The 27155-nt window shown below is 37.5% G+C and overlaps 2 protein-coding genes across 3 annotated transcripts in view; one reads left to right on the forward strand and one right to left on the reverse strand.

Annotated features, from left to right (window-relative positions):
* Positions 1–27155, forward strand: part of LOC134802410 (uncharacterized) — a 204206-nt gene that overhangs the window by 166931 nt on the left and 10120 nt on the right. For both annotated transcript variants that reach the window (XM_063775078.1, XM_063775070.1), the window contains exons 8-9: positions 9488–9599; positions 25029–25131. In XM_063775078.1, the coding sequence (XP_063631148.1) occupies positions 9488–9599; positions 25029–25131 (215 nt within the window). The remainder of the gene's footprint in view (positions 1–9487; positions 9600–25028; positions 25132–27155) is intronic.
* On the reverse strand, positions 12636–19140 carry LOC134802763 (uncharacterized). Its single transcript, XM_063775462.1, has 3 exons — positions 19038–19140; positions 14064–14268; positions 12636–12792 (listed from the first exon to the last, which is right to left on the reverse strand). Exons 1-3 carry the CDS (start codon positions 19048–19050, stop codon positions 12708–12710), a joined length of 303 nt encoding a protein of 100 aa, XP_063631532.1. The 5' UTR covers positions 19051–19140; the 3' UTR covers positions 12636–12707.

Consider the following 27155-nt stretch of genomic DNA (forward strand, 5'->3'; position numbering starts at 1 on the left):
CTAGTAAAAGTAAAAGTGACCCGGTAAAGACCTGAATTTACCATATCATAGCTTCAGCGACTTTTGTTGCCGAGTTATGGATATATTTCATGTATCTATGTATAATGATTATCTATATAATTATGTATATCGTACCCAAATTAGTACAAAAGATTTTGGTGGAATTACATAGAAAAACTCAGATTTAGAGTGCAAAGCTTCGATAGCGTTTTTCGCGGGCCGTGCCGAAACGCGTCTCCGTATGTCCGTCTCCTTAAACCTGGGCAGATGAAACTCGATATACTCAAACTGAAGGTATTCCACCGCCGTGTTAGAGAGGTTTTGTTGCCGAGTTTGAACACTGGCAACTTCTGAATGGAGCTGTTTAAGCTATTCTTATCGTCTGGACGTTGGAATAATAGGTTTCAATGTGGGTGTTTTCGTTTGAAATCGTTTATATATAGTAGGTACTTGATCTATTCAGTCTACACATAAACTACACTGAACCGACCAGCGCCATCTTACTTTCGATTAGTTTACTATAATAGGCCTGTTGCAAGTAACAAAGAATCATGGAAATAATGGTTTCAACGAAACATATATGTTAATATGATTCTAAAAAATGGCCCAATCTCAGTATAAACTGAAGGATTATTAATATATTCAATAAAATAAAAGTGCAAAATTCTCCAATCGGCCATTTTTACTGAAACGCCAATCAGAAACGTTCCAAACAGTGACGTCATCAATCCATAACATATTTCTTAGAGCAACATAGACAACCTCATTGACCGAAATCTATACGTGGGCACCAAAGAGTTCGAAAGGTGCAAAAAAAATGTTATTTCGCCACTAAACATTTATTACGTCCAAAAAATATTATTACACGATATAAAGTAGATATCTATTTGTTATTATTTAAATAAAATGCTAAATAATACGATATTTCAACAACAAACTTTTTTAATTATTTGGCTGAATGGAACTATCATTGCCATGTTGGCTGTCGTAACTAGAAAAAATGAAAAATTAAAAAGTAAAAGCGGCGTTCGGTGATTTTCACTCAAAATTTACATGTATCTAAATAATTCATCTTAAACTGCAACCGTGTGAGAGTTTTTGTGTGTATGTAAATATATGGTGCTGAATTAACAATATCATTCGGATTCAAGGGAAATTCGTAACTGTAAGTATGTAAACAATATCTACCACCCTACCACCAACTAAATGATGACGTCACAAATGGCATGCGAGGCGTTTTCGCGCGAAGTTTAAACTAGCTATATTAAAATGCAACTATCTATGTTAAATCTTAGGAGTATAACTGAAATATAGTGTTTTTCGGAACTAATACAAGTGTACCGACGATATTAAAAGGGTTTTCAAAATTTGTCATCAGGCCTATTATAAAACCGTCTGGAGTTGTATCTATCTACCGCGCACCTCTCCGCTAACGTAACATTTCTGAAATTGTCACCTTTTATTTTTATTTTACATTGTTTAATAATTTCAAACTCTGCTGAAGGAGTCATAGGACAAAAGAGCCTGATTTGACAACTTTTATTCAAAACTTGTTCTTCAATTTGGTTTTATTTCGTCGTAATTTAAGTTTACTATATTATTTTCCCATTTTCCATTTTTTTATCTAATCAACATCAAGACCATGCGTATGCTTTAGTATAACTTACCAAAAAAAGATATGCAAAACAAATACGTTTGCAAATACTTTTGAATTTTGAAAGCAAATCCACATATATTTTGGATCGAAAAGGTTGGGGAAAACCAGCGTCTGTATTTTGTGATGTCCATAGGAAAGACGCATACCTAACCTTAACTCATACTAAAATAGTTTATGACCCAGTTGTAAGAATATTAGAGGGTTACAAATGGTGATTATGTACTTCGAAAAAAAAAAACAGTGCCATCTAGTGCAGCAGCACTATGTATAATTGAGGTTAACGCCATCTAGCGTTATTTCGTCGCATTAGTTGAAACCCCTAAGCACATCACTGTGAGTACTAGAGTTATATTAATACCAGTTTGCGGGAAACTCACTAGATGGCATTTAAATCAAAAAAGAAAAACACAATGACATTGTGACAGTGTCCGTCACACGTGACGTCACGCAAGCGCCCTGCGCCGCCTAAACGAAACAGCAGGCTCAAGCATACATTTTCGCCGCGCGGTAGAAAGAGAGGGTTACGTCTTACGTCTTACGGTTACGTGACACCTGTTACGAGTTTAACATTTTTTCCCCATCACAAAAAGTGCTCAGCGCCGCTAGAGAAGTTTTCACTTCAAAAACTCGTATCTTGTTCTGTCAATCAAAATAAAAATGTGGCAACTAGTTATGTATGGGATGCATACAGATTTACTGCGTTTTAACTTTGAGTAGCAGTGCGAGATACGAGATTTTTTCAAAGTAGTGACGAAATACTTTTGGCGTGTTGTTCTACCGATACGCTTTGATGCTGAATGTACACTCGAAATCAAATATATGTTTATAGTTTTGCATCTAACTCCTTTGTAATAAAATAAGGCAAAAAATGTAAACATATAATTTGACGTCGACTGTACGTATAAATTAACAAAGCTACGAGATTTACGTTAACGAATCGTCGACTTTGTATCTCGGATTCTCGGAATTAATTTAAAATTGTTAAGGTTCTTGATAATCTTGCGTTCCGTTATGAAAATGTATTCATTATTTCACTGTAATTATGTTGAGTAAGAGGCGTGCTTATAACGTTACGTTTAATTTGTTTATTTAGATGGTGTTCAATGAGTCATCCGACATCCATTTTGCAATAAAATGTCAACTTTAAGCGTCATTTTTTTGTGTTGACATCTTATTGAAAAATTAATGTGGGTTATTGCTTAACAGAATCCATTTATCGTAATAGGTTTTTATTTATTCCCATTTATAGGTATACCTACCTAACGTACGAGGTATTTTTTTTTCGACTACCTATTATTGAATAAATTTCATCATTTATCACCTGTCTCACTTTGTCCCGGATTTTTCTACGGCTTTTGGGAGCCTGATGGCAACTAATCCCAAGAATTAGTGTAGGCACTAGTTTTTACGAAAGCGACTGCCTCCCTGACCTTCCAACTCAAGAGAAAATAGACCTTATTGGGGTTAGGCCGGTTTCCTCATAATTTTTTCTGTCACCGAAAAGCAACTGGTAAATAGAAGAAAAAGTATGATGATATAATAGTTTTTAATTAATTCAAGATAATATAATCTCTTCATCTTCAACCTAGCGTTTTCCCGGCCTAGCGCCAGGATATGCTTCCCTTCTCAATCTTCTCCAATTGCCCCGTCTTCGGTATCCTCAGGTGTGAGATTGTTCTCTTCCATGTCCGCTGTCACGACGTCCAGTCAGCGCTTCTTAGGCCTACCGCGGCCGCGTGATCTTGGGCCTTGGACAGTGAGGTTGAGGCATCTGTTTCCGACGTACCTAGTCTACGGCGTATATGGCTATACCATCGGAGGCGACTTTCCTGCAGCTTATCCGTTACGTCACGGTATCCGAGGCTGCCACGGATGTCTGTTACATATGCGATCTAGTCGCGTAACGCCACATCCACAAGATAATAGAGTATACTCTAATTAATAATTAAATATCTCTAATTTTCAAATCAAAACGCATTTCATTTTCATAGACAGCAATATAATGATGTCCGTAGGTGGTAATTACAATTAATAATTTAAGCTCAAAATATACTGTAAATGACATGCTGTAATGAATTTGCTACAAATTGAGATTATGTACTTGTTAAAATATGAGTAGGTAGGTAATGAAAATGATTAAATATAAACCTATGATATACCTTATAATAACCTTTTAAATCCCACTAAATAAAAAAAACTCAATGGCAATTCAATTTCCTTTCTTGAATTAATGCAAATGCAAAAGTGTGCATTTTTTTGCCATCGATTATCTTATACTTACCTTTAAACGAGCTTGTATATATATATTATATTTATTTATATATTTCGGGGATCTCGGAAACGGCTCTAACGATTTCGATGACATATGCTATATGGGGGTTTTCGGGTCGAAAATCGAGCTGGATAGATCTTATCTCTGGGAAAACGCGCATGTTTGAGTTTTTATACTTTTTATATGTTTTACGAGCAAAGCTCGGTCTCCCAGATTTTATTAATTATTAAACCTACCTATCAATGGCGTGATTCTTGAGGAAGGTTAAATTTGTTAAGGTTTTGTGTATGCCGTGCGAAGTCGGGGCGGGTCCCTAGTAAAACCAGGGGTGCGAAACTCCTGACTTCGGTCGAACTCGGCTCCGCTCGGCTCAGCATTGCTCCGAGCAATTATTAGGGTTGGCACCACTTGACTTCCTTTTGCGTGCACGACCACAGATAAGATAATCACTTGATTTTTGACAACCCTAAATAGCCGAAAGGGATAGTGCCATATATTAGAAAGCCATAGCAAGATTCGACCCTGAACCGCTGTCAAACTTCGGTTTTGTAGGAACTTTCCTTTCTGTACGATAGTACTATTATTTATTCTGTGGTAAAACGTATTAAATATGTTTGTCATTTGTGAAAGTTCAAGGAGGATCATAATTGAGTTTGTCTGACATACATACATAATTCAGTTTGTCTGCTGTAATGCGCACTCTCATTTTTCACACGTGGAAAAAGCAACATCAAATTTTATAATGCTTTTACGAGACGCGAGAGCAAAACTAAGTTTGAAGCAATGTCAGCAAATCCATTAAGCAGTTTTGGAGTTTATCGCGAACATACATACATACAGACAGATGCGGCAGGGAACTTGGTTTTATAAGGTGTTAGTGTTAATAAAAGTTGTGTTTAGTTTTAGTTGAAAGGGTGCATTACATTTGTTATAATTACTTTTCATATATTATAGTTTGATATATCGTTATTTTAAATAACGTAATAAATGGCATACTACCGTAACACCTAATTAACGATATACATAATGTTATTAGTGGTATAATGGTCATAAGGTATATTTACACTTCGTCTAATATATATTGCCATAATTATTATATACTCTAAAGCATATTATTTGTTATAACAAGTAACATCACATAATTATTTATGTAGCATAATAGTTGCATGACATAAATGGGTTAGGTTAGGTTGGAACTGCGACTCCGCACAAACGAATAACTAGCTAACAAAAGGAGGGTTAGGTTAGGTTAGAACTTTGACCCTCCGTAGAATAAAATATTCTATCAAAAAAGTGGTTTAGGTTAGGTTTGAACTGCGGCCCCCGCAGAACGAAAACCATGAAAAAAATAGGTTAGGTTAGGTTAGAACTGCGACCTCCCTAGAATAAAATAGCTAGCAAAAGCAGTAGGCCTGCGTACTAGTTATAAAAAATATGTAAAACTTTACGTTATCAGTAAATGAAATATGACAAAAAAAATTATACGATATATGTATTTATACTTGATAACATTGTATGAAGTATTACGTTATACCAAGTTATACGAAAATATAATATAACAAATGTCATTATAAAACATGTCTTTATACTATTTGAAAATTATATTACATTAGGCATTATATCAATGACAGTTTAGATGAAATCACTATAATATAATAAAGGAAACGTATAATAAAACTTACATTATAACAAACAATAATATATCAAATGGCGTTATAACAAATGTATTATAGTTTTTTTATAATTATATTAAACATTACACACCCTAGTTGAAAGTTTCAAACACGATGAGCAGACTTATTTAATATTCGAAAGGCAAAAGTTTCAGCAATGCAAATTAAACTTTTATTTAAACTGCATTTCCAAGATGTCTCGAATACAAGTCCAATACAGAAATATCTTTAAATGGCATTTATCTACGACGACTAGGGATTTCGTATCTTGCTATGTTTCAACCATAGACTATCCTTCTATAGAATCCACAAATCCACATAAGTAAAAAGCTCTTTCATATACGCTCTCATAATGATTAGTGACGACCACCTAGGCATTTATTTGTGTGTTATCACAGATATTTGTTCACGAGTTATAGATGTTAAATACATAGATGTATTTCTGAATTTATCTATTTCCTAGTACTCATAACACAAGCCTTATCGAGTTTACTTTAGGACTAGGTTGATTTGGATCAGATTGTCAAAAAAATGCGAAACGAAAAGAAAAAAATGTATAGGGATGACACTGATGACAGACGCTACTAGAAGTCACATGACTATTTCCATACATTATTTAAGGTTCGTATGACGTTTTCTATCAACGATTGCCACTTGGCTAGCCCCCCAGGACAGATTGCACCAATTAATATGAGAGTCACGCGAAAAGAGAGAATCTCCCAAGGCACCAACGAAGGCCCGGTTCTTATGCTTGCTAACTTCGAAATATTCATACTTTAATAAATACGGGTGGGTTTAAATTGTGCGTCCACCTCCATTAAAACCATATTAGACAAACTGTAAGTTCATATTTAAAGTAAGAAAAATAAATAAAAAAAGCGGGCAAGTGCGAGTCGGACTCGCGCACGAAGGGTTCCGTACGATAATGCAAAAAACGGCAAAAAAAAACAGTCACCCATCCAAGTACTGACCCCGCCCGACGCTGCTTAACGTCGGTCAAAAATCACGTTTGTTGCATGGGAGCCCCACTTAAGTCTTTATTTTATTCTGTTTTTAGTATTTGTTGTTATAGCCGCAACAGAAATACATCATCTGTGAAAATTTCAACTGTAGCTATCACGGTTCGTGAGATACAGCCTGGTGACAGACGGACGGACAGACGGACGGGCGGACAGCGGAGTCTTAGTAATAGGGTCCCGTTTTACCCTTTGGGTACGGAACCCTCATAAGTGCATGTACCTTACATTGAGTAAGTTAGTGGAGTGTATTGCGTATGTGATCTGTGACAAACCGTCTCGCGTCTTTCGAAAACATTCCCAAGGAGCGTTCAAGTCACTGAAACAAGCCAACTTGATCGGCAAGTTGACTTGTTTAGTTTCCCCAGAGCACTGTCTCGCTTAATTAGCCAAAGAAATTTAAATACTAAAAAGTAGATTAAGGCGCTGTGAGTTCAGGTTCTTCTCTCGGTCTCACTTAGTGGATAACATCGTTTTAAATGTTATTTCTAGTTAGTTTTAACAAAGAAAGTAACCGATGGTGCGGTCAAAAATAAAATTGCATGTTTTTAGAAGCAACTTTCATATTTTAGCTTCTGTGCGAAATTTGTTACTTACCTACTTAATTTAATGGCGCGTTTTAGACCTAGGTTCATGTTTTTTTCTGTCGAGCTAAAGTTTTTAATAAAGGCTTGAATTGACGAAGTCCTTAAGATTGCTATTCATTTTTTTGCAACCAATATTAAGCTTCTGTACCGTTACTTGCCTATACCTATGTAAGAGTCCATCAATGTGCACATTAGCGCCACTGCTAAATAATCGTGATTATTTAAATTTAACGTAAGATACTTAAAAAAGAGGGCCGCTACGTGCTGTATTTTGTATTTAAGTACCTTTTGAATACATTAAACTAGTTTTTATGTTGCTGGATTCGTCGATCTATGAACTCAAAACAAAAATGGCCGTTTTAACTTTGGACGCATAGATTGACGAATCCAGCAACATAAAAACTAGTCTGATGTATTCAAAAAGTACTTAAATACAAAATACAGTACGTAGCGGCCCCCTTTTTTAAACACCTGTCGTTAAATTTAAATTATCACGATTATTTAGCAGTGGCGCTAGTGTGCACGTTGACGGGCTCTTAATATTTGAGAGAGCGGTGCAGTTTGTCAGATGACGTAGCGGTTCACGATTGGCTGACACCTACCCATACCCACCTACCTACGGCTGGCTGATTTCTCAAAAACTCTGCTGGCTGAACCTACGTCACCTTAAAATAAGGGTTAGAGGTTATATCGCTATTCAGCATTCCATCTTTTAACTTTTAATGTTAGGTATTCTGCTCCGCTAAAGGCTAATTTAAATTCAATCTGTTTTTAATGAAGAGTTAACTACTTGTAATTTATGTTCGAAGAGTTTTAATTAACTATGTTCCTGGTATAGCTCATGGTTTATGTTTAAATTTGCATTATATTACAAGAGTGTTTGCTTATAGAAGTGGGCTACTTTCCATTGTAGTTTATTATTACATTACAGAGTTAATATAGTTATTGGCCCAGTGGCGGATTTGCAGTCTTTGCCGCCCTAGTAGCAGGCGTGGCTCACTCCGTGATTTCATCGCTTTGCTACAGGTAGCTAAAAGTACATCCGTTCCACACTAATTTTGGTGGCTAGCCATAAGCCGCGCGTGGCGCTGTCGCCACCTAGCGGCCATATCTGTCTTGATCGTAACAGACGCGTTTTGTTAGAGAGTGAGTCTTCTGTACCTAGTATTACTATTATTTATTCTGTGCTAAGCACCAGGCCCTACTGTAGCCGCCCCTTTCTCAGCACTTATCATTTTGACTAGGCCCGAGCCTACTGGGCCTTTGGGCAAGTCCGCCACTGTATTGGCCACGACATAGTAATTGGCCTTTCTATAGTAAGGCAGAAAAAACAAGCCAATATAAATCTTATTGTTAAGAGTGGCCAATTACTATGTAGTGGCCAATTATAGCAGTCACCCTATAGTAACTAGGTACTATTTGTAAACCATGAGTTGTTGAAAACAGCTCTAACAGTTTTGACGAAATACCCGGTACAGAAATTTACGAAGACACTGACACTTCAGAGGAAAGGGGAGCAATAGGGGAGGGATGGGTAGGAGAAGGTACAAAAATATCTTCCTTAGTGTCAGTATCCAAGGAGGAAAATGGGGACTATGTTTCATGACTCATCTACACAATGGGCCATCGTATTGGCCCACTAAGATGGGCCAGCGAGTGGGAAGGGTGGTGGTATCGGATGGCTTATGGTGCGGCGGGATGGCGACGGGATGGCCGCGGTGTCGGTTTTTCGTCCGCACATCAAAGGTAATGGGCCAGCGATTGCGCGTACGCATCTACACGTGGCCCATTCCATAGTGCGTGCTCTCAACCATCGCATGGCCATTCTATCGATCTGGTCCAGCGTTGGGCCATCGTGTAGAGGAGCCATAACCATCGCATGACCATCTCGCTGGTCTAGCGCTGGGCCATCATGTAGAGGAGCCATTAATTGGTAAGCGGTCGTCCATTATAATATTGTCGGGCCAAATTATGCCGGTCAACAAAATATGTACCTAGGTAATATTAGTTCCAGTTACACCAACCATCTATTGACTGAAGTCAATTGGCAGAGAACTGTAAATCTTCCCGTGCAAAAAAAGATGTGTAACTGAGTGCCTGGGCCTACCACCAACATCTAAAAATAGAAAATCGTTGTCTGCTATTTTAGAGCGTCCTTGTGCGTGCGTGCGTGTTCAAGCGACTGAGAGGCAGAAGTTTTTCTCTGGCCTTAATGATATTAATTAGTTTACAGTAGGTACATACCTACTCCACGCAAGATTTTATATATTTTTTTGTTTCAGCTACATCACTAGTGACGTACGCTGGGGAGCGCTACGACTTCATTCTAGAAGCCAACAACGAAATAGACAACTACTGGATACGGTTCCGAGGCCTCATGGACTGCGACGAAGTGTGAGTATTTCAGACGAAGTATAACGTTGAAAGATAACTAGTGACGTACGCTGGGGAGCGCTACTTCATTCTAGAAGCCAACAACAATTCTAGGGCGCTCCAAGGGTTAATGAAGGCCGCCCATGAAACACAAAAATTGAAATTTCGTTATCTAGCCTAGCTGACTCTCTATCACTCTTGCACATTCGAGCTAATATAGATGGCGTTATACTTATACGTGTAGCATAAAACATATGGCCCCATACAGCGCCATCTAATTCAGCCGTGCAATTTTTTCTTAGACTTTATATCTGCCAATCAATAGATAATTTTGGGTCAGAATTTTATTATTTTTCAATACCAAACGGCCTTCTAATAGGTATATTATATCTAATAGCTGGAAGGAAGTTCTCAGTGCTGGGAATGTCGACTGTGCTGTAAATAGCTTTTACCAAATATTGTACGGAATCTTTGACACTTGCATTCCTAAACGAAGTCGTCCGAGAAAGGCTAGTAGACGCTATCCTGTTTGGTTCACCGCAGACCTCATTAATGATCTCAGACTAAAAAGTGACCTGCACCGAGAATGGAAAAGCACAAATAACAAACAGTCTTATAACAAGTTCGCAAAATTGAGGTCTGAGCTGAAAGGACGAATAGCCTCTGCCTACGACGACTATATAGTTCGAATTCAGAGCAAGGTGAAGGACAATCCGAGGGCATTTTGGCAGCACTTAGACAGCCTGAAGTCGACGGGAGGGTTCGTCAATAGTGTGAAGTTGGATGGAAAGCTGTTTACTGGAGCTGAGGTAGCTAATGCGTTTGCGAGCTATTTCTCTGGGGTATTTTTGCCTGACACGCCGCTTCTTGATCCCAACGTAAGGGGAACTGACCATCTCAACCGTAGTGCCAACTACATCCATATAGATGCAGTATCGATGGAACAGGTTGTATCTGGGATAAAGCACCTCAAATCCAATTGTGCTGTAGGCCCGGACAACTTGCCAGCGTACGTTGTAAAGGGATGCATGGATTACCTTAAAGCCCCTTTACACTATATCTTTAATTTGGCACTGAGGACTGGGTCGTACCCTCTTCGCTGGAAACTATCGAGGGTGAGACCTATACCAAAGGCAAATGACGCTACAATCGTGGAAAACTATAGGCCCATTGCCGTCCTTTCCACTCTGGCCAAGCTCTTTGAGTCAATAGTCCACCGAACTCTATGTGCACAGGTAAAACCGTTTTTATGTGACGCACAACACGGATTCAGACATAGTCGCTCGGTTAACACCAACCTATTAATTTTGGCTGATAGCATATCTGAGCACCTAGATAGAGGTATCCAAGTCGATGTCCTTTATTTTGATTTCAGTAAGGCTTTCGATCGCGTGGATAACGATGTGTTGTTGGCGAAACTAGATCGGATTGGTTTTTCTCCCGCATTGTTGTCTTTCTTCGCTAGTTATCTACGCGATCGGCAGCAGTACGTCAAGCATGGATGTTTTGTCTCGGCCCCATACCATACCCGGTCTGGGGTTAGTCAAGGCTCCATATTAGGTCCTTTCTTGTTCGGCATCATGATAAACGACCTCAGTTCAGTCCTTCAATTCTATATGCAGATAACCTTAAGTTGGTGTATGGAGTGGAGCAAAGTACTGACTGTGAGTCGTTACAAAGGGACATCGACTCGGTTTTTCTCTGGAGCACCGAAAACAAGCTGCTGTTCAACCCGGCTAAGTGTTGCGTCTGCACTTTCAGCCGTGCTCATATGCCGTTGCATGCACAATATGTGCTGGGGTCCGAGCCTATAAACCGCGTGTGTTCTATTAAAGATCTGGGTGTGGTCTTCGATACGCGGCTCACTTATCATGAGCATATCTCGACGCTTGCTGCCAACTGCTTTCGAAGACTGGGCTTCGTTACACGCAACCTTCGTCAGTTTAACGATCCTGTTGCTATCAGGCTTGTCTATAATGCACTTGTAAGAAGCAAGCTTGAGACATCATCGATCGTTTGGCATCCCTACGAATCTACCTACAGTTTGCTTCTTGAAAAGGTACAAAAAGCCTTTTTAAGGTTTTTATACAAAAAAATGTTTGGATATTACCCGTTTCTTTATCCGACAAAGTATCTCCTTGGGGCCTTAGGTTACAACTCTTTGGAGGTGAGACGTAACCTAAGCTTATTGACGTTGGCGTGTCGGACCCTGCGCGGTGATTCGGACTGTCCAGAATTGGTGAGTCGACTTGTGCGACTACATGTGCCAGACATCCCCAGGATAGCCCTCAGACCGCGGCGACGCGATCTGTTGGCTTTGCCAGCGGGACGCACCGTGTCACGACTGAACTCTCCGCTGCTCCGTGCCCTCACACAGTTGAATGCACTCTTGGCATCAGTACCCGAGTGCGACCTGTTTGCGTGGCGTTGGGTGTCTGTGAGAAATGAATGCATGAGATTCTGTGAGGTGATGGATGCGAGGCCTACATCCGTTAAGGTGTAATTGTGGATGTGATAAGGACCTAGTGATTTGTAATTGTGTTATTTGTAATTGTTTGTTTGTACCTGATTGTTATATGTACCTTTGGTATATGTTAATGTTAAGTTTCATGGCGCATTGGATCTGTCTGTAAGGTCATGTAAACATTTTTTCAAATAAAAATAAAAAAATAAAAAATAAAAAAATATTAGAAGGCTGTAGGATATTAGGTATAATATCCTACAGCCTTCTAGCCGTCTTCTGGTTCTGGTTGGTTCTGGTTTCTAATAGGTATATTAGAAGGCTGTAGGATATTAGGTATAATATCCTACAGCCTTCTAGGATATTAGGTATAATATCCTACAGCCTTCTAGCCGTCTTCTGGCCGTTTTCTCAGGCTTTATGTTAGGTTTCGTTCATGTCGTCTCGGATATGGGTGAATATGGTATCAATGCATTCAGTGTAATGCCCAACACAAATATGTGAGATAACAAGCGCGAAAGTGGTGGGGGTAGTTGCTGTGACGTCATAAAGTCGGCAGTACAAACTTTTTTTTTATTTACTTTTAAATATACCATGTGGGGTCCCAAATGAAAGGGCTTTGTGAGTAGATCACAAAGTCAAAGATCACAAAGACAATTCAGCTCAGCCTATAGAAATGTTCCATCCTGTATATCGACATCGCCTGCAACTTGTACGCCGATTTGCACGAAAGTACTCACGCAAGTGCCATAACTGTAAAAAAAAAAATGTAAAATAAATAACTTAGCGATTTAAATAAACAGTGCATAATTGAAAGTTAACAATGAACATTGAATCTAAGTATGTAAATTCATAGTTCTTACGTAAGATAATAAAAATGCGATTTTTTTATTTTCTATGAAATGATGACGTTTAAAATAATACTTCCACAATATATGCTATCAAACACGGTGCAGAGTTGGCTTAAACGGGCTTAATTACCTGTATAACGTGTGCATTATTAGAACATTAAAATGTATGATAAGAAAGTCTTTGCTGGTTTGGGATCATCCATTAATTACGTCACACGAATTTCTAGGTTTTTTGACCCCTCCTTGTCACACTTGGTCACATTTTGCAAATCCCTCCCCACCTGGTGTGACGTCACATTTTAGGCAATTTTGTTTTCAACGAAATCGGTAATAGTAACACGGCATTTTTTTTTAATGAAAATATATTTTTGGTAAAAGAAATATTAGTAATTTTATAACACAAAACCAATTAGGAACGAAACTTACTTCCTTAAACTCATTATTTAACTGTACAGCGAATAAAAAAATATAAATTAATTTTCGGTTACTGATGAAGTTAAAGTGACGTCACAATGTTTGTGACTCCCCCCTCCCCCATGTCACAACATGTCACATTTTCTTGACCCCTCCCTCCCCCTAAACGTGTGACGTAATTAATGGATGACCCCTTTTATGAACGGTCGAGAGGTTTCGTACAAAAACAAAAAATGTTCGATCGTAACTGGTTAAGTATGAGAAGAAAATAGTTTTTGATCGCAACCAGTTTCGTACAAGACCGTAAAAGTCTTCGATCCCAACTGGTTACGAAGCTCCGGTTGCGTACGCGGCCGAAGGCGTCAGGCGTGGCTCACTCCGCGATTTCGTCGCGTCGCAACAAGTAGCTTTAAGTACATCCGTCCCACACCAATTTTGGTGGCTAGCCACAGGCCACGCGTGGCGCTGCTGTCGCCACCTAGCGGTCATATCTGTCCTAATCGTAACAGACGCGTTTTATTAGAGAGTGATGAATCTTCTACTAGTACTATTATTTATTCTGTGACGGTAGTGATCTAATAGTTACCAGGCGGCTTAGCACGGTCTCGTTTTTATCCCTTGTCACCATGCCTGTCACGTTCTAACAAGTACGTAAGTGCGAAAGGGACGCGCATAGTGATAGACGATAAAAATGGAACCGTGCTGCGCCCACAGGACAGGATAGGACAGGGCAGGACAATATAAAAACTGACAACTCACTAGATTACATGAAGGAGGGGCCTATTCTGCTCGCGCAGCTTGTCGTTGAAGCATTGTACTCTACACTCGTTGGTGAATGTCAGGTCGCCGTTGGTACACACCGGGGCGTACACACTGGGACATTCGGCGCAGTTCAGCTGGCTTAGTATCGGGAAATCGTCTACCAGTGATGTTGATAGCGATATTAAGGAGATTAAATAACCGACTGGAAAAGATTAGTTAAATTATGACCACTCTTCATATGGGTTCTTTTTTTTAGGGTTCCGTACCTCAAAAGGCAAAAACGGAACCCTTATAGGATCACTCGTGCGTCTGTCTGTCCGTCTTTTCACAGCCTATTTTCTCAGAAACTACTGAACCAATTAAGTTGAAATTTGGTACGGATATGTAAATTAGTGACCCAAAGATGGACATGTTTTTTTTATAATTTTAAAATACATAGGTTCGAAGTTATTTAAGAAAATAGCCAAAAAATGACCATTCCCCCCTTTATCTCCGAAACTACTGGGCCTAAAATTTTGAAAAATATACACAAACTAGTTCTTTGCCTATAGATGACAGGAAAACCTATTAGAAATGTGCAGTCAGGCGTGAATCGGACTTATGTACGGAACCCTAGAAACGCGAGTCCGACTCGCACTTGGCCGGTTTTTTGGAATTGATATTTATTGAGCTGGGCAGCTGGTGCCTTTTGCTCGTTAACTAACTAACTTCGAATGCGCGAGAGGCACACCGAGCTTTACAAACTAACTTAAAAACTATCTGTTCAATCTTAATAATTAATTTGTTCATTTCTAACACTTTTTAATGACTATCACGGCTTTAAACACAAATAATGTGAAAATATGTAGGTAAACATATCCTTTCGTTGTCACATCAGTTTCGCTTATGAGCAATGAGATATGGCGAAGTATGAAATGCAACAACGAATCAAACGCCAGAAATCGGTACTCAGTTCTCTTTAAGCGAAATATCCTGCAATTTAAAATATAAAATTATGTAACAACGAATTAAACGACACCATAGGGCGGTTAAATCGATATTGCGTTTATAAATCATTAAAACTTTAAACCAAAACGAATTAACAACATCTTTATGACGTTTAACTCGTTTTTGCGATTTAGAATATACGCTTATTATAATTTGCAAAAGTAAATTTGGCGTTCAATTCGTTTTTACGTAACGAGTTAGTGCATGGGGCCATACATATTTTAATTTCGATTCATTCGATTTCGTGTCGCTTGATTCTACCCCTTAAAATAAGGCTGTAAGCAAGATTTTTCAACAAAGAAGTAGTCAATACTATAGAATTATAGATTATCACATTTATATCCGACCTGCATTCATAACTTTTTTTTCGGATTTTGGCGCTTAGTTCGCTATTCCATAACACTGTCCAATTAAGGTCGATGCCCCCTTTGAGTCCCTAACGGCTCGATTTGGAAAATGAATTAGATTTCTACTAGACTTCAACAAGTTACGATACGGATAATTTAAAGATATTTGTAAGATAGATATGTCAAATTTGACGTTTCTGCGATTCTGGAGGTCCTCTTGAACGATTTCGACAAGTTATGAGTTAGATATCCAAGTCACATCTAGTCGATATCTAATGTAGATCTAGTTGATCTCTAAATCGTCTCAAGATCTTGTGATTATCTCGAAATCCGAATAGGCCTGTAAGCCTTAAGGGCTCAGGGCAAAGAATTCAAAGGGGTCATCGAGAGGAATTTGTTCTACATTTTGTACTCCATTATTAGCTGGAAGAATGGTATTTTTTAAAGTGCTTTTTGGGGCTCTTGGCCTTTTCAGCAATTTTTTGACCCCGGAGTTATAGTGTACCTTTGGAGTACTTGGAGCTATTAAGGTGTTACATGGAGTGCCATATCGAAGGGATGGAGTGGGTTCAGGGGGCCGGTTTTTGAATTTCAATCACTCGATTTCGTGTATTCAATAATATCTCCACTACTAGGCATTTAAATTCTACTAATATAATTGAAAACGACTGGTCAATACCACTCGATTCCAAATTTCTATCGCTCGTATTTCACAAATTAGCATTTTGCCGTTTTGCACCGATTTTCGAGTGACGAAATCGAGCGATCGAAATTCAATAATCGGCCCCAGGTTCATGGATTTATATTATAGGTTAGTTGATTAGTTGCCCAAGAAAATCATGACAGGCATGTTATGGATATAAGACACGTGTAGATATTTATGTAGCTTCGTTTGGGTGAAGTCACTTACAAGACTATGCGACTTTTCTGTTCAGATTTATGTTTGTTATGATTTTGAACTGGTTTTGATATGACCTTAAAGAACACTCACGTTAATTGTTGCATGCGGAATAAAGTGAAGATTGTACGCGCCAATCACCGAGACTATCATCAAAATAAATAAAAAAATAAAAATAAATAAAAATAAATATTATAGGACATTCTTACACAGATTGACCAAGTTCCCCAGTAAGCTCAAGAAGGCTTATGTTGAGGGTACTCAGACAACGATATATATTATATATATATTTATACTTAAATACATAGAAAACAACCATGACTCAGGAACAAATATCTGTGTCATCACACAAATAAATGCCCTTACTGGGATTCGAACCCAGGACCATCGGCTTCACAGGCAGGGTCACTACCCACTAGGCCAGACCGGTCGTCAAAGAGAATAAAGTGTATAGAGGTGGATTGTCAAAGTACATTAAATAGCCACTGTAAATTTACTGCCATCTTTCGGCAGAAGATTAAAATTGTTAGAACGCCTTTTGACTTTGATCCTTATTCTTTCACTGATATGTGTTAACTTGTTAAATATGAATATTAACGCCATCTACTTGCCACTAGGCCAAAGGTATGGTGCAATCTTTTCGAGCGATGGCGCCGTAATCTGCAGCCTACTCTCGAGTAGATGGCGTTAATATTAATATCAGTTAAAATACAAGTAAAACATATCAGTGAAAGAATAATGATCAAAGTCAAATGGCGTAATAACAGTTTTAATCTTCTGTCAAAAGATGGCAGTAAATGTACTGTAGCTACATAATTTACCATGACACAAAGACATAATTATGTAACTCCGTATAAGATGAATAAAGTCTAAGGAAAAAACGCGCCGCGGAAATCAAGAAAACGTCATTCTCGGATAGATGGCGCACACACCTTTGGCCTATGCTCGGCTAGATGGCGTTAACGACACCGTTTCATATTTAACAATTTTAACACATAGGTATCAGTCAATGAACATGGGTCAAAATGATATAAAAATAATAAAAACATTTATCGATATATATACATTTTTTTGATAGTTTTATACGTTTTCATTTTGAGTTTTAGTCGTGTGTCGATAGATGGCAGTAAATTTACTGTGACTACAAAATTTACCATGACAGGACCCCTGTATACTATCTATTCTCTTTGCCATGACAGTAACCATAGACTAGGAACCCTCTAGACGGAGTTTAGAGCAATTATTTCATGAAACCGATGCTGCCAAAAATCTGCGGGGGACGAGGTGAGCGAGGTCCCGTGCCGTGATTGGTCCGTTCAAAGACACGGACGTCACACAAAGACACTTTCGACTCGACAATGGAGTAAAACTACCTTATGCGTGGCAGAGGGGGTAGAGCTACTATGCTCAGTCTGGAGGATGTCTTGTCTGTGACAGTAACTCTCTTTTTCAAATTCTCTTTGCTATCATCAAGGTCGTATCAAAACCAGTTCAAAACCATAACAAATGGTAAAATCTGAATTGGGCTCTTGCAGTTCAAATTAAGTTATTTTTATCCTCTAACCGCCCATACGTCAAACCTTGCCAAGCAAAATGAAATTTTATTTTGTCAACACAAAGTTCAAATTAGAATGAAACAGGAGACCTTTTTAAAGGTCTCTGGGCGGCTAGAGGAAAACTCTATATCTGTGATGTTTCTAAATAAATATAACTTATTTAGAAACATCACAGTTATAGAGTTTTCCTCCTGGACAACTAGCTGCAACCATGGCAACGAGAGAGGCTAGGTTCACACGGCGTTTTTTCTTCCCGTATACCGTATATATTATACGAGATTTTATCGAATACCGTAGCGACAGCAAAATTTGTATGGCAACTTTCAAAACGGATCACTTTGTTTGACATAATTATTGAAAGTCATAATGTAATGATTGTCAGATTATTGTTAGTCATAATTCTGAAACCTGTTAACTTTACAGGATTTTCGTAAGGTTATCCTATATATACGTTAGGTTAGGTTTGTTTTATGGCAATCCTGAAAAGTTACGCGTTTCTGAGAAAAACCAATTTATGACTAACGAAAATGCGGACAAACAATACATTATGACTTAAAACTTTATGGGAAACAATACAGACCCCTTTCAAAGACCCCTTTCTTTCTTTTTTCTTTCCTTTTCTTTGTTAGAATTAAGTAAATGGGTCAAACACGTTTTTAGAAAATGGTCACTTCTGTGGACAATAAAATAAAAGTTAACGACTCTGGTACATATATAATATAACCCGTTTTTTTTATTATTATTATTTATGACTTGAGTCCCAAGTACTAGATACTATAAAACGGGTATGACCCAAATAGGTTAAGTTACTTGCATAAAAAAGAGCGTACCTCGCCATCATACTTCACAGTTTGGCGAGTTTTATGTAATTTTTAAAATGTATTTTAGTGTATCTTCTTCTTCTTCTTCTTCTTAGTCGGCATCTTCATTGCTGAAGGTCGTGTCAAGTTTGAAGAGTTTCCTGTGCGATGTACCATGCTTTTCCAAGTGTTCCTGTCCTCGGCGGTCTTAATTTAGTGTATCATGAATAAATAAATAAATAAAAAATGCTCGACGGCATTCCCGCATAGACGCCGTGTGAACGATTTTCGTAGCCGGACAGTAAAAAGTTCACCCATTTATGCTAAATAATAAATATAGGTAGTATTAAAAGCTGCTCGAAATAATTTCAACGTTAACTCACCCACGGCAATCATTTTCGATTGTATTGAATGCTTTCAGCAGCGCACTAATCGCGTTTTAACACCAGCTTTTGAAGGCTCCATTCTCGATTAATTGTAACAACAAATCTAAAACACATTTATAACGTGCGTTTTCTCGCTCTAAAGGGAACAAAAGATATGGCGTGCCGTGGCAAACTTGCGACAGGATATATTGCCATCGCACCTATTTACCTTGTCACAGTGACAATAATGTGAGACCCGTAGCAGCTTCCATCCACCTATCCATTTATCCGTCTAATGCATTGCATTGGTGTGCTAACATAGATTAAATAACCACCTAAGCGCCACTTGCACCAACCCACTATCTCGGGGTCAACCGGCTAAACGGTTAACCCATTGTCAAATTGTACTGGTAACCCTTGTAACTCCAGGTTTAACCGGTTAACCCCAGTTAGTGAATGGTGCAAGATGCCCTAAGACGATGTACCGGTATGCCAACCTTTTTTGAAAGAAGGCATCCCGACAAGTTTTATGCATTGGTATCTTCTTGGGCCTGTGGTGTAGGGTTAGAACTATTGGTTGTTTCTGAGATTGATTGAAGTACAGTCACCACACGGGATTATTTAGGGTTCTTGCTAAATTGGAAGTTCTATAGTGTAAGTATGGAATAACCAATTTAACTAGGACCCTAAATGGCGCAACAATCGCGGATCGTGATGCTACATTAAATTAAAAAACCGGGCAAGTGCGAGTCGGACTCGCGCACGAAGGGTTCCGTACCATAATGCAAAAAAAAAAAACGAAAAAAAAGCAAAAAAAAAACGGTCACCCATCCAAGTACTGACCACTCCCGACGTTGCTTAACTTTGGTAAAAAATCACGTTTGTTGTATGGGAGCCTCATTTAAATCTTTATTTTATTCTGTTTTTAGTATTTGTTGTTATAGCGGCAACAGAAATACATCATCTGTGAAAATTTAAACTGTCTAGCTATCACGGTTCGTGAGATACAGCCTGGTGACAGACGGACGGACGGACGGACGGACGGACAGCGAAGTCTTAGTAATAGGGTCCCGTTTTACCCTTTGGGTACGGAACCCTAAAAACAAAAACTTTAAATTTCACCATCATCTGCCAAGATATCGTGAGTGGCGTTCTTATTGACACTATGACAAGTACGGCTCCGTGAGTTGACACTAAACTTGACGTCTACGCTAACGACTGCGTGAACTCAATCGCAGTCCATCTCCTTCGCACTGGTATATTGCACTACCAAAGTGGCACAGATATCAAATTGATTGTACTGTAATGCATTATTGTATCTGAATATAGACGCAGGACATTTAATTAGCCGACTGCTATCGGTGTACTTACCGGAACGGACTGATTGGATTTGGCCGCGATTGTAAAATGCCGTTCAGTGGAAATGCCCCAACAACAGACCAAAAATATAAACAAACAGCCAGGAGGATAATTCGAATTTATAATATTTGATTTCTGTTGAGTTTTATCAGTAACGTCTTGTTATAAGCAATAACAATAGTTATTTGTTTTACAAGGGGGCAAAGTTGTTGTTTAAGTTGTTGTAAAATTGATACCCGAGCAAGCGAAAGATTCCAATATTGAACCACGATCGTAGTGAGTGGTTCTAAAAATGGAATATTGAGCGTTACGAGGGTTATACAAAATTTGCCCCCGAGTGAAATAAAGAACTAGGTACCACACCAGCCTGAAGAAAATATTGACTGTAAGATATCAAACAAAAACAAACCAAATCAAATCCAAATGAATGTTATTATATATTTATAATTCAAATCTAGGCGACGATATACATACTTATATAGATAAATACATACTTATTATATACATGAAAAACACCCATGACAGGAACAAATATTTGTGTACATCACACAAATAAATGCCCTTACCGGGATTCGAACCCAGGACCATCGGCTTCACAGGCAGGGTCACTAAGCCAGACCGGTTGTCGGACCGGTTGATTACTTTGCCTCACATGTGAATAAAATGCAACTTTGCTATCGGTTTTTGAACAATCAAGAATCTTCTCTTCTTAGCGTTCGCAAAGTAGTTTTTTGCGAACTAGTGCTTTTTACTTTTCCAGCTTTTTTAAATTTAATTCTGACCGTAATTGATACGTCCACATCAAAGAGTTTGGATGTTCAAAAACTTTATATATTTTTATTTTGCCATTAGACATTTATTACGTACAAGAAGTATTGTTACACGATATAAAATAAATATTTATTTGTTATTATATAAATAAAACGTTATAAAATATGATATATCACTAGAAAAACTTTTTTTTTATTTGGCCGAATGGAACTTCATTGCCACGTTGGCTTCCGTTAGCAAAAAAAAAAAGAAAAATGAAAAAGTAAAACCGGCGCCCGCCATTTTCACTTGAAATTTAGTTGAATCAAAATCATTTTCTTAAATTGCAACTGTGTGATTAATTTTGGCAATGTAAATCAACGCTGAACATAGTTTATAGTGCTGAATAATAATTATATAATATTCAAGTTCAAGAGAAAATTCGTAACTGTAAGTGTAATAATCATGTTACCAATATTTGTTTTATTGTGATTTTTTCGCAAATGTATTAAAAACGTCGTTAATTGTACGTGTGACAGTGTTATTATTTACTTGTCCCGTGTCTTTTATTCGCCTGCGGCTCATAAAAGTCATCTCATGGCTTCCGTTAGCAAAAAAAAAAAGAAAAATGAAAAAGTAAAACCGGCGCCCGCCATTTTCACTTGAAATTTAGTTGAATCAAAATCATTTTCTTAAATTGCAACTGTGTGATTAATTTTGGCAATGTAAATCAACGCTGAACGTAGTTTATAGTGCTGAATAATAATTATATAATATTCAATTTCAAGAGAAAATTCGTAACTGTAAGTGTAATAATCATGTTACCAATATTTGTTTTATTGTGATTTTTTCGCAAATGTATTAAAAACGTCGTTCATTGTACGTGTGACAGTGTTATTATTTACTTGTCCCGTGTCTTTTATTCGCCTGCGGCTCATAAAAGTCATCTCATGGCTTCCGTTAGCAAAAAAAAAAAAGAAAAATGAAAAAGTAAAACCGGCGCCCACCATTTTCACTTGAAATTTAGTTGAATCAAAATCATTTTCTTAAATTGCAACTGTGTGATTAATTTTGGCAATGTAAATCAACGCTGAACGTAGTTTATAGTGCTGAATAATAATTATATAATATTCAAGTTCAAGAGAAAATTCGTAACTGTAAGTGTAATAATCATGTTACCAATATTTGTTTTATTGTGATTTTTTCGCAAATGTATTAAAAACGTCGTTCATTGTACGTGTGACAGTGTTATTATTTACTTGTCCCGTGTCTTTTATTCGCCTGCGGCTCATAAAAGTCATCTCGAGACTGGTAAATAACATACTTTCCACACTTGCATTGAAATGTACTATTCCAGTGTACAGTCGCCATCAGATATATCGGAGCGGCCAAGGTGGTCACAAATATCTGAGCACGCCTCTATTGCCAAGGCATTAGAGTGCCTGTTCAGATATTGTGAACACCTTGGCTGCTCCGATATATCTGATGGCGACTGTTACCTAGATGAGGAGTTTATATTCAAAACTGATTTGTCACCGTGATAAACTGAGATAAAGTGAAAAAAACGATTATTTCGTATTACACTGATACAACTGAAACTTAACGTTGTTAATTAAAAAGAATATTGCAGACTAATAAATTACTTACTAATATATTAAAATTATTCAGAATAACTATCAATACAAATTAATTTATATTTTACCGATTTAAAAATGGACTAATCGTGTTATGCTTGGACATTTTGGACAAAACCTTTTATGCACTCGACGAACGTTATAAGGACAAATCATATTTTGTTCGTAACCCCAGAAATTTGACGTAAGAAATTTTACATCAAACCAAACAAAAAGTGTTTTTTTCTTAGGCAAAGTGGCGGCAAAATAGCCAAAATAGAATAGATTGGCTAAAGTGACAAATCACTTTTTGCATGGCAAATTCTAGTGGACAAAACTCTTTTTGCATATGATCCCGCTATAGGTACAAAATTAAAATACTATAGGAAAATAATATTTACGCAGTAAGGAAAAAAATTATGTAGGTGTTATTTTTAATGTTCTATAGATTGATAACATTAGCTCATTTTTTTTTGGAACAAATCAGGTTTTGAATATAAGCTCCTCAGATAGGTATGAAACGACAAAATCACTAGGTAGACAATCTTAACTAACCGCATTTACTCCAGTTAGCCCCGCCGTGTGGAAGAACTATTAATTGCGCTGTCTTATAATAGTCTTTGTAGAGCGACTATTGCACGGACTGGAGACTTTCAATGGCGACTAATGATGGGTAAGACGTTTACTAATGAGTTTAGTACCTCATTTGATAGGAGGAACCTCAAGTGTGCGAGATTTAAAATTTCTTGCCATTTTTTAATCAAACTGTAAATTAAATAAGAACTGTATTGATACATTTTAATAGCAGAAAAAGTTTTATTGTAAGTACAAAATCTCTTTTTTTTATATTGACATAATATATATGTTTTATCATTATGCTATATGATAGCCGCAACGTAAAGGCAATGAATCGAGTAAGTAAGTTGTTAGTAGCTAAGTAACTTATCAGTAGGTATTAAAAAGATACGTTAAAATACTCCATATATAATATATTATTTTTGTACGTATGAAGTAAGTCGTATATAAATATTTTTGTTACGTAATCCATCATTCATAATCACTTATAAATAATAAAAATTTATTAAATAAAATAAATAGTGACGGCCAAAGTGGTGAAACATATCGTAACAAACCATCAATTCTATAGAAATAAGAATTACTGATATATTTATACTTTTGACATCACCATCTATGTGATGCTGACTGTATTGTATAAGAATTTGTGTATTTTTGGCTTTATTGAGTTTACTTAATAGCCAGTGTTGTGAATAACGCTTATTTTTAGGCTTAAAGACTCGAGCCCTCAAGACGTAAGTCTATTTGAGAATTGTATTTATTTATTTTACGCGTATGGATGTAAGAAATCGTATTTGCCGCCTTTGAGGCGTTAAGCCTTGAGAGCGAAAAGGGTTCCAGTCTTTAAGCCTCGAGCTTTAAATGAGCGTTATTATAATTCACAACACTATTAATATGTACTAACAAACATAGTTGAGGTAGCGTTAGAAAATCCAATTGAAACTATTTACTATAGGTAGGCTCCTTTAGAAAGATTCGCTTTGATACAAAGTTAAATTCTCAGAAACTTTTGATTAAATATAAATTTGTTTGAAAGTTATTTGATACATTGCTCTTGAAATTTTAGTATTATTAGACTTAGCTTTTCAACTTTAACATAAAAAAAATCTGTTAGACGCATTATGCTACATAAGTAATTTAATTATTTAGCCTCTCTTTTCATGCAACTTAGCAAATCTTTGTAAAACTTTGTCACTTTGTATAATCTCTATGACAGTTCATATTATATGGAGTAGCTGTCACGTTAAGTAATATTTTTTTGGAAGTTTGGCACATTAAATTTATTTATTAATGGAACATTAACATTATAATAAGCCTTTTCATCTGTGTCAGATCAGATCAACATCAACATATTTCTTCAATTACATTTTGAATTAAGCCCAACCAAAATTGTTTGTGCTTACGAATAAATCAATTCTATTCTATTTTATTCTATTCTATTCTATTCTAAATATTAAAATGACAGAAAGGGACAAAGGATTATTAACGGCCTGTTTTATTTGACAGACGATTAATAACGCCATTTCATATCATGTTACGTTTAAAAATCTTTGACTTAATTTCGTAATTGTGAAATAAACATCTACAATAACACTGGGGCAAGAGTAACACTTGTAGGGAATTCTCATACTGTTACTCTTGCCCCGAGTAAAATAAACTATGTTTCTCATACCCCACATAACCTTAATAAGTTATCAAATTTTGCCCCCAGATTCACAAAAGCGAAGCAGGTAGCAGTCCTACACTATGAAGGGGCCATGGAATCGGAGCCCCCCGGAGACCCAACATGGGAAGAGCTGCATAACGAAGGATTGGTAAGAACTGTCACATAATCACAAGTTTAGTATTAACCTCGTAAGACCCAGCATATTTATAAAGTTTTCATATTTTTAATAAATTGGAACCAAATTCGTTTCAAACAATCAAATGCTACTTTATTTGGTTCATGAAATGTTCAAATTAGATTGCACGATTATATACATTGTAATGTACATTTAGTCTCAGGAGGTTAAACATACAGAACTAGACTTAGATCATAACAGAGCCTCCAGTGCAGTTGGAAGTAGTTATAATCTGTATCTTTTAAATAGGTACCAAAACTTCATTGATGCAAGCCGGGGCTTGAACCTACCTTCAGTTTACCAGATTTACCTCCCACCTACACAAGCTATATATAATACTCATGTAATCTTAATCCCAAATCCCTATCATTATCCACGTGCAAGACATAACGGGATATCATTTAATCTCCGTGCGGATTATCTGTCTGGCGAGCGGCCAGCCGATGTTACGGGCGCGATAATACCACGCCTGTTTGATTCTGCCACGGAGGACGATTCTGGTTCGACAATTTGATAACGATTTGATCTTATTGATAGGAACTTAAGAGTCGCGACCGCCATACAATCGAAGTTCCGCCCTCATTTTTAAGGGACGTTCTGAAATAACATGAAATTTGACATGAATATGCAATTATTATGCGATATGTAAATTGTATGGAAGCGGTTTTTTGGCGACAGGTTTGTGTGACTCTTAATGAGCGCACCAATGAGCGTGAGCAAGATGCCTTATGAGACGACTCCAGTAACCTCACCATGAGTTTTACGCGGCCATAAACGCTAGCGACTGCGTCAACTCAAACGCAGTGCAACTCTCTTGCACCAATGTCAGTACGAGGGAGCTGCATTGTGGGTTAGTTTCCGCAGTCACTTGCGAAGTATACCCTGTGTATACTATAAGAACATATTTGAAAACAGAAAGGTCAGCACAAAATACATGAAAGTAAATGTACGCGATTAAATCCCACTTTATTAAAATTACTAACGACCCGCCCGGCTTTGCACGGGTTACACAAAACCTTCACAAATTAATAAAATTATACTTACACTTAAACCTTCCTCAAGAATCAAGAAGTGCTATTGATAGGTGAAAACCGCATGAAAATCCTTTCAGTACTTTTTGAGTTTATCGTGAACATACATACACACAAACAGACGCGGCTGGAAACTTTGTTTTATAAGGTGTATTGATATACGTAAAGATATATAATTTTATTGTTCAGCGGGTCGTTATGGTGAAGGGCTGGTGGCCTAGCGGTAAGAGCGTGCGACTTTCAATCCGGAGGTTGCGGGTTCAAACCCCAGCTCGTACTAGTTAATGAGTTTTCGGAACATTTGTACGAAATATCATTTGATATTTGCCAGTCGCTTCTCGGTGAAGGAAAACATCGTGAGGAAACTAATCTCAATAAGTACAAGTTTTCCTTCTGGGTTGGAAGGTCAGATGGCAGTCGCTTTCGTAAAAACTAGTGCCTACGTCAAATCATGGGATTAGTTGTCAAGCGGACCCCAGGCTCCCCTGAGCCGTGGCAAAATGCCGGGATAACGCGAGGAAGAAGAAGGATCGTTATGGTGAATCAAATGGTGGCGTGACAAAATATTATACAATGTGTGCCACAGCTGCGCTCCAGCTCTATTCAGGATTATTCGCTGGAAACTTGCGGCGATCTCATTGGTTGTTCGTTTTCTAACCTTTTCCTTTTTCTTTTTGAACTTTGCGAACGGTAGACTGTCAAGTTTTCACCGCTGAACTTTCAACTTTCACGACAATAATTAACCTGGGAAAGTTGTATAGTTTTATTTAAAGCGGGTGAGAATATTAATTATGAATTGATTAAAAGAAAAGTGAGAATATAATATTATTGAAATATAACATTTTTGATACGTTGTCCGGCTTGTAGTTATTTTGTGGATAAAAAATAGGATTCTGGTTATTATTAATTATACAATGACAGTGAATATGCTACCGTAAAATGGGGTGAGTAGGGACAAAACTGACA

Source organism: Cydia splendana, chromosome 2 (genome assembly GCF_910591565.1).
Source record: "Cydia splendana chromosome 2, ilCydSple1.2, whole genome shotgun sequence".
Classification (NCBI taxonomy): domain Eukaryota; kingdom Metazoa; phylum Arthropoda; class Insecta; order Lepidoptera; family Tortricidae; genus Cydia; species Cydia splendana.